General features: G+C 41.8%; 1 protein-coding gene across 3 annotated transcripts in view; it reads right to left on the bottom strand.

Moving 5' to 3' along the window:
* Window positions 1–14,221, bottom strand: part of DEPTOR (DEP domain containing MTOR interacting protein) — a 60,410-nt gene that overhangs the window by 32,482 nt on the left and 13,707 nt on the right. For all 3 annotated transcript variants that reach the window (XM_083450637.1, XM_083450639.1, XM_083450638.1), the window contains 2 exons: window positions 13,232–13,410; window positions 11,496–11,619 (listed from right to left, as the gene is read on the bottom strand). In XM_083450637.1, coding sequence (XP_083306763.1) covers window positions 11,496–11,619; window positions 13,232–13,410 — 303 coding nt within the window. The remainder of the gene's footprint in view (window positions 1–11,495; window positions 11,620–13,231; window positions 13,411–14,221) is intronic.

The raw sequence follows: 14,221 nt of genomic DNA on the forward strand, positions 1-14,221 counted from the left end.
GAATAATAGAAATAGTAGGGACAACATTTTAGAGATGATACCTTTGATCACATCCTGTTCTCTCTAAAGCCAATAGACATTAAACTAAGGCTTTTTCTAAGCAGCTCTCATCCTGGTTTTGTAGACTCTGAGTGGGAATTCTTTGTTAATGGTTCTTTGAGGAGTCTATAAATAACATGCCCGGCTGCTTGGTGTGGCCAGGAAGAACAAAAGAGATGCTAATGGCTGCAATGGACAGGCACATGAAAGGAACCTGGAAAACTGCCAAATGGGGATTGTTGGTGGCAGCAGGGACCTCGCAGGACTTCCACATCAGGAATCCAGAAGAGAGCAGCTAAAGAGCAGGAAGGCTGAACAAAGACTCTGGAACCCCAGACCTATGCTGGTTTTATGCCACTTTAACCACCATGACGTCTTCCGAAAAATTGTTCATGGGCTTGCTGGACAACTGCCACTTGCAGACAACTTGCCAGACAACTTGAAATGACAATAATGGATTGGCATAACAAGCTACAAGAATTTGCTGAAATGGCGCAGTTGACAAATAGCCTGAGAGGCAATTCAAAACAAAAATTCATGGAAAAGTGGGGTAGATATAAGATATATGTTCAAAAATATATAGTAACGGTGCGCTATCTATGCTAGCATTCGATTGACGTTGGAGAGAGACTGAGCTGAGAAATAAGACCAAGGGTACATATTGATATAGGAATGTATTAGATAAAATGTAAAGAAATATACAATAATAAGAGTACATTCATTTGTAAAAAAGGAATATACAACGGGATAGACAGGAAGTCCAAAGTGTTGGTACATTTATGATTTTGGAATAGTTTTTTTGTCCTTGTTTCTTTTCTTTAGGTATATAAACTTTGTATACATGCTGAAAATTATATTATAATAAGCCTTGTGAAGTAATATGATAATGTTTACCGATGTAACATAAGAACGTTAATAAATAAATAAATAATCAAAACTCAAAACAAAACAAATGAAATGGGAATGACTGTTGACGCTGTTTCAGAGCTCGTCCACAATTTCTGTTCGTCCCAAGCCTAGAAAGACAGGTCTGGGAAGTTTTCCGCTTGCCCCGTGCTTTCTAGGCATGGATCCGAATGGTTTTTTGGCTGCTTTCCCCTGGAAAACCTGTCTACTGCCGAATCAGAATGAACATCCAACTGCAGAAAAAAACTGTTCTGATTCAGCAGTAAACAGTGGCTTCTCCCAGGGGGAAAATAGCAGAGCAGAACAGAAAGAAGCAGTGGAAGTGTGGGCAAATGCTACATCTGCAGTGGGGATTTACCCTAACAATCCTGACCGCTATACATATAAGTAGGGCATGAATTTTGACAGATCAGATAAGGCATATCCCCAGAGGACACTTCTGCGGTCATGTCTGTTGTGAAGAAGAAGAAGAAGAGTTTGGATTTGATATCCCGCCTTTCACTCCCCTTCAGGAGTCTCAAAGCGGCTAACATTCTCCCTTCCCTTCCTCCCCCACAACAAACACTCTGTGAGGTGAGTGGGGCTGAGAGACTTCAGAGAAGTGTGACTGGCCCAAGGTCACCCAGCAGCTGCATGTGGAGGAGCGGAGACGCGAACCCGGTTCCCCAGATTACAAGACTCTTAATCACTACACCACACTGGCTCTCCACGGACCTGTGCAAGATCATCAATGAAATGCCAAACTTGGCGACAAGGAATAGCTTGAGCCCGTTGTGTTGCAACACTAGAGAGATGCGTATCAAAACGAACCTGATAAACCTCAGACATGAAAATATTCTTTTCTCATCAGTGTAATAGTTAAATCACCATACGCACAGGGCAGAAATCTTCAGTGAGCCAGTTTATACAGGCACCAGAACCAAACCTTCCTGTGGACTCCACCAGTTGCAGCTGCATGTAGTGGCGGCAGCATATTTCAAAAAATCAGAGAATTGTTGAGTTGGAAGGGACCCAAAGGGTCTTTTAGTCCATATTTGAATGGACATAGCAGTTGGTCTCTATCAGTTCTTAGTACCTAGAGTAATATAAATTTGTTCAACGAAGAAGGTTTTCATAGAAACATAGAATCATAGAGTTGGGAGAGACCACAAGGGCCATCGAGTCCAACCCCCTGCCAAGCAGGAAACACCATCAGAGCACTCCTGACATATGGTTGTCAAGCCTCTACTTAAAGACCTCCAAAGAAGGAGTCGGTGAAGGATCTGACCTTGGAAGAGAGAGGATGTAATAATAATAATAATAATAATAATAATAATAATAATAATAATAATTTATTTATACCCTGCCCATCTGGTTGGGTTTCCCCAGCCACTCTGGGCGGCTTCCAACAGAACACTAAAATACAATAACCTTTTAACATTAAAAAGTTCCCTAAACAGGGTCGCCTTCAGTTGTCTTTTAAAAGTAAAATACAGTGGTACCTCGGATCAACAACTCAATTCGTTCTGGAGGTCCGTTCCCAACCTGAAACTGCTCCCAACCTGAAGCACCACTTGTTCAAAATCTATGGAAATTCATTATAGGCTAGGAATCCACATTTACAGTACATTAAAAAAAATCTCAGTTGCAGCATTCAAGGAACTTCAGTAATAGTTGCAAGGTAGATATAAGAAATTAGATATATTAAGAAAAGGTTTAATTATGATAAAAGTGAGTATTGGCAATAAGTAATATGAAATCAAAATATGGAGTAGACGGGAGGTTGGGTCTTTAGTGTTAAGACCAATATATGTTTTATTGTTTGCTAAGAAAATTATGTGTCTATGGTTATTCCTGTGTGTAATTTGGTATTTGTGTTTTTTTCTTTTTTCTTGCGGTATCAATAAAAATCTTTTAAAAATAAATAAATCTCAGCAATGAAATGCAAAACTGAAGATGGTACTTATGCGATCCCTCGTGATATAAAATTGCTGATTTCATGCCCATTTGAGTGGAAACAGTAGAATACTGGATTATACACTAATCCTGGAAGTTTAATATAAAAAACATGTGTATATGCATTGCTAGAAAGATTACAGCAGAAAGAATAAATAATTGATCTGAAACTGAACCTCAGAAATGTCTGAGGTTATTTTTCGGGAGAAAAACCCCATCCTCCCTTCCAATAAAAATATAAGTTCTCATTTCTTGGGATTGTGCCTTATTAACTTTCAGTCTATGGGATGCAATGGGAATGATTCCTTTTAATTTAGTCCTCAAAACAGGGGCTAGAAATAAAGGATAATCCAAACATAAATTAATAGCAATATTTTTAAGGAATCTGCTGATTGGAGAAATTTTGAGCAAAACAAAAGTTCTGTTTTTGACCTATAAAGTCTCATCTACTGTAGTATGAATGCCTTCCAACACAGAGAAAGAGGGAGAGGGAGAGAGAGAGGGAGAGAGAAGCTCCTAAAATATATTGTGTGTCTTGGTTTTAATACTCTTAACCAAAGGATTTTTCTGGACATAATTTAGTTTAACTTTATTCATTGTTGTAAATCTTGCCATGTGTATCACAGCTGATTTTAGGGGATTGGTTTCATTTGGTGAAAAGGCTCTAGATCCTGAAATGGAGACCAAATGGTCCAGAAGGCTTTCAGCAGCTACACTCCCCCTATGCCTGCCATGTTGTTATTTGGGGGTGGTAAGGCCTCCTTATGGGACGCGGGGGGGGGGGGGTGTGCTGTGGGTTAAACCACAGAGCCTAGGACTTGCCAATCAGGTCAGCGGTTCAAATCCCCGAGACAGGGTGAGCTCCCGTTGCTCGGTCCCTGCTCCTGCCAACCTAGCAGTTCGAAAGCACCTCAAAGTGCAAGTAGATAAATAGGTACCACTCTGGCGGGAAGGTAAATGGCGTTTCCGTGCGCTGCTCTGGTTTGCCAGAAGCAGCTTAGTAATGCTGGCCACATGACCCGGAAGCTGTACGCAGGGTCCCTCGGCCAATAAAGCGAGATGAGCGCTGCAACCCCAGAGTCGGCCACGACTGGACCTAATGTTCAGGGGTCCCTTTACCTTTAAGGCTTCCTTACAACCAGCTACCCTCCCCCTATGGACGTGACCGTGCTTGCTATCTGATTTTGTAACCTCAAGATTCCCCAGTTCTCCTTCTTATTCCATCAGCAGGAGGAAGCTGGGGTCTGATAATTACACCTTTCAACAGTCCCTGTTCTGGGGAGAAGCTAAACTGAGGCCAGAAAGCTAGCACAATCAACTGTGATTTGAAACCTCTTTACTGAGCAAATCTAGTTAGCTGCTTGCATCATGTATCCAGGTTGTTTACCCCATGTAATTCATGTATTTCACACACAGACACAAACTCTCGGAAGCTACGCATCTGCATGCGATGATAGCTAATGCCTACTTAATTTTTGGCAGGGACAAAATGTTCTGGGGTTTAGAAAAGAGGGGAGGAAAAACAAGGTTCTTGCCAGGGGGCAAACTGGAGACTGATGTGTAAATCCAATAAACATTAGCAAAAGCTATCTTGTTTTGACTGTGTTTTATCCACACAGGGGACACATCCAAACAGTGGACAAAGAGTTTAAACAGAGTTTAATTTTTAGCTACTCAAGCATGCATGGTCTCGCCATGGTAACAGGAAATAAAAAACAAGGTGCAACAGGGAGATTTTATTGTCCAGACACAAGCCCACTGTGCAAATGAGCCCTGTAATTAAAATTGGTAGAAATATGCCCATCATGGTAAACATGTGTGTGTGTGTTCACATGTGTGTGTCTATCAAACTATAAACAATGTTAAACACATCCCATTGGTATTCACAGCAACATCAGTTTTGGAGTGTTGACTCTCACTGAAAGTGGAATGGAAGAAGGAAAGGCTTCAGTTCCCCCCTCTCTGCCTGTCTTGATCTTGATCCTGAGCAGACCACCTAACAGGTTCTATAAGCAATTTTAAGAGACAGGTGCAATGTTAGAACACACACTCTCTTTTATGTTTAGTTTTGCAGGGGTAGATGGGTAGGGAGGGCTTGCATCTGTAAGAAGGACACTGACAAACTGGAACGTGTCCAGAGGAGGGCAACCAAAATGGTCAAAGGCCTGGAAACGATGCCTTATGAGGAACGGCTAAGGGAGCTGGGCATGTTTAGCCTGGAGAAGAGGAGGTTAAGGGGTGATATGATAGCCATGTTCAAATATATAAAAGGATGTCACATAGAGGAGGGAGAAAGGTTGTTTCCTGCTGCTCCAGAGAAGCAGACACAGAGCAATGGATCCAAACGACAAGAAAGAAGATTCCACCTAAACATTAGGAAGAACTTCCTGACAGTAAGAGCTGTTCGACAGTGAAATTTGCTGCCAAGGAGTGTGGTGGAGTCTCCTTCTTTGGAGGTCTTTAAGCAGAGGCTTGACAACCATATGCCAGGAGTGCTCTGATGGTGTTTCCTGCTTGGCAGGGGGTTGGACTCGATGGCCCTTGTGGTCTCTTCCAACTCTATGATTCTATGATTCTAAGGCTGAATGGGCATTGTGTTGTGCTTGGAGTAATAATAATAATAATAATAATAATAATAATTTTTTATTTATACCCCACCCTCCCCAGCCAAGGCCGGGCTCAGAGCGGCTACAGACAGACCTGTTGCATTTCCCATGGGAACTCTTGCAAGTGTCAGTACGGGGCAGGGAGGGGGGCAGGTTTGCCCTTAACGTTAAATTGGCCCCCCAAATGCAGTGCTTTTCATCTCACATTTCATGCACATAGGGGTGAATGGCAAGAAATCACTTATTATTATTATTATTATTATTATTATTATTATTATTAAAAAATAATAATAAATTCTATTTATACACCTCCCTCCCTGGCCAGAGCCGGGCTCAGGGTGGCTAACACCAGTAAAATTACAGTAAAAACATAATGGGGGGGGCAATTTAAAATACAGGTTAAAATGCAATTTAACATGCAGCCTCATTTTAAAAGTAGCCCATGGATCAAAACCGTGAGGGAAAACATAAGGGTCAGACTGAGTCCAAACCAAAGGCCAGGCGGAATAGCTCTGTTTTGCAGGCCCTGCGAAAAGATGTCCCCCGGGGCCCTAGTCTCTTGTGACAGAGCGTTCCACCAAGTCAGGGCCAGTACTGAAAAGGCCCTGGCCCTAGTTGAGACTTAGTTAAGACTTTTGTAGGAAGTCAAGGGATATACACTTGGAGACCATCAGTGTTTTTTTCCGTACTGCACAAAACCTGTTCCCACCCCCCAGTGATCCCAATAATTAAAAATCAAGCAGGATCCCATCTTCATTCTGCTTTTAATTTTTGGTCATTCTAGAGCAGGAGTGGGAAACCTTCTTGTTATGAAGCACTCTTGACCCACATTAAAAGTTTGCTTGGGGGTCACATCCAGTGGTGTGGAGTGGCATTAATGGGTGCTGATGGCATAACTCACACAAACCTGAACTGACCACCTGCAAGGGCCTGCATGAAATTAGGCTGAAGGCCACCTGTAGCCACAGCTCTAACGTATAACAGGAGATACATGGGATTTTTGTATGTTAGACAGCTCTGCTCCATCTGCCTTGACAAAGTGTTTGCAGGTAGCCTGACAAAGTGGATTTAAAAGTGCTGTTAGTAAGCAGATTTTGTACAGTCTCAGATGATAAAACAGCATCATGGGAATCTTTCAAATGGAAAAGCCTGTTAAGTCATCCTGTCTACTTCCCCTTTTAACACACAGTTATTCCCTAATGACTGTTTCATCCAGTGTAGTCTTTAAGGCCTCACATCACCAGATAGGGCATAGAACATCAGCCAAAAGAAAGCTGACTGCCACAAAAACAGAGAATGTAATGACTACACATGGGTAGTTTGCAGTCCTGGGGTGTGTGTGTGGAAAGGGAATAAACTAACTGAAACCGAAAATTATATTAAAGACACACACTATCACAGTATTTACTGGCACTCAAAGACTAAACCTGAGATGGTTTTCCACTATTTTGTTATTATTTACTCTAGTTTTAAAATGCATATACAGTGGTACCTCGGTTTACGAACTTAATCCGTTCCGGAAGTCCGTTCTTAAACCGAAACCATTCTTAAACCAAGGCACACTTTCCCTAATGAGGCCTCCCGCCACCGGTGCCATTCCACTGTTCGGATTCCGTTCTTAGACCAAAGTAAAGTTCTCAAACAGCGACACTACTTCCGGTTTTGCAGAGTTCGTAAACCGAATTGTTCGTAAACAGGACTGCCCTTCAAAAAATAAAGACCACAGGGCAGTTTACAACATATGAAAGGTTGTAGGTTCGATCTCCTTTTTTAAAAAGGGCCCACATAGCATAGGAAAAAACTCTTTCTTAGACCTTGGGCTAGACAAATCAGTGGTTGGACTGATCACACTGAAACAAATATTCGTTTATTTAAATATTAGTTAATATTAGTTTATTGAATATGAATTCAATATTAGTTCATATTAATGAAATTAATGCTTACATAACATGTATGCATTTATTCTGAGCGCAGAAAACACGTTTCCTTGCTGTAGAATTTGGCTTGTCTTAAAACCTATGGAGAACACACAGGCCTTCCTTTACATTAAAAATTCCTGTGGTCGCCATGCACTATTTAGAACACTGTTATTTGAAGTAGGTGGGGAAGGGAGAATCTGAAGGATCTTTCTGGCTTTTAGCACTGGAGCAGAGAGCATCTTTCCCATCTCTTTTAGGCTGAGTTCCAAGTTGGAACATCTAACTTTAACCACAGCCATTAAGCCTTGCAATTTCCCTCTGTTTATGAAAACATTCTTCTATGGCATTAGGGAAGTGTATTGAAAACACAGCATGTCCTTCCATTTGCTGTGTTTGACATTTGAAAAGCAAGGGAAATTTGTTTCACTGGCTGCTGCAAACAAATGGAACGAGAAGACAAACACAAAAAGAAGGGAAATTTAAAACAAAAACAAACAAACAAAAAGCACATCAATCCTACTTGGACTGAGGAACCATTATCGCAGTTTCCTCATGCTCTTCTTATTAAATTATTCACTGAATTTATATACCACCCTATACCCGCAGCTCTCAGGGCAGTTCACAGAATAAAATCAGAACATAAAACCATGAAATTCATAATCTAAATGAAAACAAAATAAAAACAACAGCTACCCGACTCGTCTGTCTGCCTCACACATATATCCAAAAAGTCACTATCCTTCTCAGTGTTTTACTAACCCACTTATTTGTTTACCATCTGCTGTGAGTCAACTACCTGAAAGAACAGAAACCACCTGAAAAATACAGTCAGTATCAGGGACACGCCCAGCAGAGAGGAATCTCCAGAGGAAGAGGAATTTGCTGCACCTGAGTCTCCACCTCCAGAGGAGGAGGAATTGGCTGCACCTGAGTTGCCAAGAAGTAGGAGGCGGAGCAAGCGATTAGAGCAGAAGGTGGGAAGGACGTGGCGTATATCTGGCATTGAGAGGGGTCAGAAGCTAGTCGAGTCAACTGACTCCGACAGTGAAGGATGTGTTGTGGAAACTTGGACTGCTATAAGCCTGTTATTGAGAAATAAACCTCATCTATTTAAACTGCCAGTGTTCCATTTCTTGTGTGGGAAAAACGCTAAACCTGACAGCCAGCTTACATCCACTTGATCATGGCTTTGTTACCTGGTGGCCTGGCAAAGATATTTACTTACCACTGGTGACCAGATGAATAACAACTGACCTACCGTACTTGTTTTCTGTCTCTGTGCCTAAAGATTTACAATCCCCTATCTGGTGACTGTATCACCCAGTAGTGATGTATGGAAGTGAGAGCTGGACCATAAAGAAGGCTGATCACCGAAGAATTGATGCTTTGGAATTATGGTGCTGGAGGAGACTCTTGAGAGTCCCATGGACTGCAAGAAGATCAAACCTATGCATTCTGAAGGAAATCTGCCCTGAGTGCTCACTGGAAGGACAGATCGTGAAGCTGAGGCTCCAATACTTTGGCCACCTCATGAGAAGAGAAGACTCTCTGGAAAAGACCTGATGTTGGAAAAGATGGAGGGCACAAGGAGAAGGGGATGACAGAAGATGAGATGGTTGGACAGTGCTATCAAAGCTACCAGCATGAGTTTGACCAAACTACGGAAGGCAGTGGAAGACAGGAGTGCCTGGCGTGCTCTGGTCCATGGGATCATGAAAAGTCGGACACGACTAAACAACAACAACATCTGGTAAAGGCCACAGCTTCTTGCTTTTACAGTGGCACCTCGGGTTACAGACGCTTCAGGTTACAGACTTCGCTAACCCAGAAATAGTACCTCGGGTTAAGAACTTTGCTTCAGGATGAGAACAGAAATCGTACGGTCGTAGCGGGAGGCCCCATTAGCTAAAGTGGTACCTCACGTTAAGAACAGTTTCAGGTTAAGAATGGACCTCCAGAACGAATTAAGTTCTTAACCCAAGGTACCACTGTATTTCCCAAGCCCTATTCTGATCTCCTACAGTCCCTTACTAGGGGCAAACATCCTCAACATCCTTATTATTAAAATTTGTATATCGCCCATCATTACACGGATTAGCCATTTCTGTTATGCTAGGTAAGATTCCTGAGGACATCTGACAGACAAACCACTATTTGAGACAGCTCTGGAATGCAATTCTCAGTGTTACAAAGCACCTACTTTCTTTCATTCTCACATGCATTTTTCCCCTCTGAGGGCAAGTACATGCCATGCAGTTCCCCAAGCAAGTAACATGTACAAGAATGCAAAAACTGGGGTAAAGAGTCCATGCATATATTGCTACAAATATCACCAACAACAACTTTATGACGGTCACAGACCCGTGTAAGTTAAAAAAGAAAACACAGGAATTTAGGAAATAAAACAGATAAAAGGGGTGACTTAAGGGGATGCGTGAGGGAGCCTTAAAATCAGCTAGAAGGTTGAAAGCAAGCAGTTGCTAAAATAACTATGGAAGGGAAGGGTGCAAGAGAGGGCACGGGTCTTACATATGAGCCTTCAGTTTAGGTCAGGTGCGTGACCCAAACCATTCTTCGGCGAATGTCCATCATAGCAGCGCAAAATCTGGCTGCTGTGTATGTTACGTCTGGGTATGCGTCTTGAAGTAGCAAGTGGGTGTAGAGTTGCTCTGTCTGTCCAGGGAATTTGTGTAGTATTGGCAGGAAGAACCTGACTCATACGTCTCCATAATATTGGCAGTGGAAGAAGACATTTTCTGTAGTTTCTAGTTGCCCTGAGGCACAAGGGCATTTCCTCTCCTCCTATGGTACCTTCCACTTCCTGGATAGCTGAGGGGAGGGCCTGGCATCGGGCCAAAGTGAAGGCCCTTCGCTGTTTTGCTATTTCTAAGTTGGTTATGGACGCGGGTGGCGCTGTGGTCTAAACCACAGAGCCTAGGGCTTGCCAATTGGAAGGTCAGCGGTTCGAATCCCTGTTGCGGGGTGAGCTTCCGTTGTTTGGTCCCAGCTCCTGCCAACCTAGCAGTTCGAAAGCACCTCAGAGTGCAAGTAGACAAATAGGTACCGCTCCAGCGGTAAGGTAATCGGCATTTTAGTGGGCTGCACTGGTATGCCAGAAGCGGCTTAGTCATCCTGGCCACATGACTCGGAAAAACTGTCTGCGGACAAATGCTGGCTCCCTCGGCCTATAAAGCGAGATGAGCGCCACAACCCCAGAGTTGTCCGTGACTGGACCTAACCGTCAGGGGTACCTTTACCTTTACCTTTAAGTTGGTTATATATGGCATTTGGGACCTGAGGTATCTTTTGGTTTATTGGTAAGAGTAACACAGAAAAATGCTTTGTTTCAGGGGAAATTGTTTTGCATATATTTTGCATATGTTTTGCATATATTAGGCAAAATTCCATACAAACGTGCATGTTAATGAGAAATTCACACTAAAATGCTGGTGCATTGTCTTGAGGACTTAGAAAAATTGCAGAGTAACGCAGGGGACAGAACTTAAGCTTGTGGAAACGAGAAAATGAGAGGAAACAAAGCTGACACGTTGATCCATCCCTAGCTGCAGTCAGACAAATTAAAAAAAATTCACTCTGTTCCTTGCACCTGAAAGAGCCACGTGTGCTGCTCATGGATGCTAGTGTTTTGTACCACAACACCCCTCATGAATTGACCAATCTGTTCACCTTTTGCATATCCATTTCCAGTAAATGTCAGCTCACATGTTGTACTTGTTGCTACTTGCGCCTAAATCAGGCATGCTGCAAACAACCCCTTCAGTCTGAGCAAATATGACATGGACCTCGTCGCAGGTGGCAAACTCCTCTGTTATTTGACCCATATAATCTGACAGGATATTCAGAATCTCCATCCAACCATCTGTTTCAAATCTTAATTATATGCTCAGGACTCATCTCTGTCAGTATAACCTTTCTCTTGGGAAAACTGAGGAGATGGAAGATGGCGTTCTTAATAAAGGATAATGCAATTCAGCAAGAACCTACGAATGTAGGACCATTTTTCTAGTTGTTAATCAACGCAAGCCGATAAAGAGCAGCTAACACTGTCAACGTTCTGTGTGCCACCTACTTTTCATAGAGCCTCTGTCCTCTCATGAATGCCTTCACTTCGTTGTCAAGTGGGAACGTTCCATCATCTTTCCGAAAGCGGTAGAAAAGTTTGAGGTCCTTGAATTCCTTATGCTCATCGCAAACTGAAGTGCAAAACCCAGAAGAAGAAGAAATAGTAAACACTTCACATCAAGAACTTGCAGTAATCATCATTATGAATCTGGAAGCAATGCAGATACTAAAGCATTGTTTTCCTTTACAAAAAAACAGGCTTCAGATAAACCACAAAAACGATTGACCTTTTATTGTACTTTGTTAAAAAAAAACTTAGTTTGTGAAGCGCTACACGGTATTCCCACTTTATTGTATTATCAGCAGCCATTTATAGGTGGAGGGAATTACTGACCTTTTTAAAAAAAATCTGTTGATTATAGTTTATTGCATTTTTACCCCACCCTTCCACTAAGGAGCATGGGGTGGTGTTTCATTGTTCTGTGTCCCCCACCATTTTATCTTCATAGCGCCCTGTGTGATAAGCTGAAGGATAACAGAGCTTTGTAGTTGAGTGGGGACTTAAGTTTAAGTCTCCCTGATCCTCTAACTGCTACACTGACTCCGGTAACCCACAAATAGTAATTTGTGCAAAGTTTACAGGCTGAAGGAGAAAGAGAAGAATTCTAGTTCTATTCCACTTTATTTATTTATTGAACCTATAAGTCACTTTCCCCCCACAAAAGTAACTCAAAGCAGCATACAACAATAAATAAATAACACATATTAAAACCAGCGCAACACGGAAACAGAATAACATCTAATCCTCATTGTGGCGATCACACAGGGTCCCCGGACGTTTCACCGTCTATTGATCCCTGTGCCACCACTTTATTTCTCGCTGCCACTACCCAGGCCCTACCTGGTAAAATACCGAGTCCAGTCAGGGTTAAATTGTAACATAAACTTGTGTTTATTTATTGCAGTTTAACAAGCGTGTGGTTTCATAAACAGTCTCGGTCAATTACAATCATGGGGTACCTATCCAGACCTATAACTTTCGCCACCTGCTCTCACTCACTAAACCACCTCTCAGATATTTACTTGTCTTCCTAGCTCCTAGCTGTTCCTGACTCAGCTTATTTCGCTACACTAACTCAACCTAACCACAGACTCTATCCCAATTCACTCCCACTCCAACCAACCTCCCAACGAACCCCTCCCAGATATATATATACACTCCCTTCAACAAATGGATAGAAAATATGCACAAACTTGCAACACATGAACAAGTCATGTATAAACGTAGACTTGTCATGGACAAATTTAATGATTTTTGGAATTCATTTTTATACTGTGTGTTTTATAATGTGCGTTTAAGGTAACTACAATAACAATCCTGTAATGTTTATTTTAAAAATGTTTTCTACATGGGTTTATTTTATCTTTATTATGCTTGTCACGTCTTGCCTTATTTTACCTTGTTCACTTATAATTTTATACTTTTTCAATAAAGAACATAAAATTTAAAAATAAATAAATGATGATTTAATCCAGCTGCTTTTTCTTCAAAATAAACAGGGCTTTTATTTCTTTTAAAAAATGTGAATAATGCAATGTTTGATTTGGCCCTAAAATAACGCATGTTAAATATGTTCTTTCATATTGACTAACAACACACGACGATCACCAGGTCAGACCTGCCTGCACCCTTAACTATAGTTTCTGGCTATGGGCTTGGGTGTGCTGCTTCTTTCCACCCACCGTGGTGAATGATGCTACGATCCAGTAATTTTTGCACTAGTTTAATTGCAGTCTCCCTGTCAGAGGCCTCCTTGTGATCAATCAGCCAGTCAATCAGTTCTTTGGCAACGAAGCAGTTTGGATACGTCTTCAGGTGATGTCTCCGATCTTTAATTATCTTTTCTTCATGCAGTCTGAGCCTGTGAACCAAGCAATATCACGCCGTGAGAAATCTTTGCATAGCATCTGCCTCAACATTACAAGCTGGAAAGAAAAAGCTCGTATCAGAGTGGTGTCAGCTAAAAAATAATAAAAAAAAAACATCTTTTGAAGGTATCGCTGGCCTTGTATCCTCACTTCCATTTTACACTTCCCTCTGCTATCTGTAGCCACACCCCTTTTTAACAGAACAGAATTACCTCAGAGCATCTACAAAGTGCCTTTCCCTTCCTCTCTCTGCCCCCCCGAAACTGAAGTTTGTGTCAGTACATGTTAGCATTACTAGAGATGTAAAATATTATATTTCCCCCAGTTTCTCCTTATACCATAATTTTAATGTTGTTTACTCAGTTTTATTTCACATGCCCTGCCATGTTATTCTTTTGCGGTTGACATTTGGTATTTTAGTGCCCAAGACTGTAATATTACAATCACTTGCCTGGAATTAAGTCCCATTAAAGTGTACAGATATCCGAGTAGATATGCATAGCATTGCACTGTAAAACAATACAACTAGAAGATGCTTGTGCTTATACTGCAGTTGCAGAAAGTCTGAATTTACACTGATATACTGTGCTGACTGCATATTTGCTCAAGTGCATAAACATCGTACGTTTAAGGCACCATCTTTCCCCCAAAGACTCCTGGGAGCTGTAGTTTCTTAAAGGTACTGAGAATCGTAGCTCTGTGAGGGATAAACTACAGTTCCCAGGATTCTTTGGGGAAAGCCATGTGCTTTGAATGTTTGTATGGATAGGACGATAGTTGCTTCTGCTACATCGGTGTGTGTGT

The sequence above is a fragment of the Podarcis tiliguerta genome (assembly GCF_965153285.1).
Source record: "Podarcis tiliguerta genome assembly, chromosome: 7".
Taxonomy (NCBI): domain Eukaryota; kingdom Metazoa; phylum Chordata; class Lepidosauria; order Squamata; family Lacertidae; genus Podarcis; species Podarcis tiliguerta.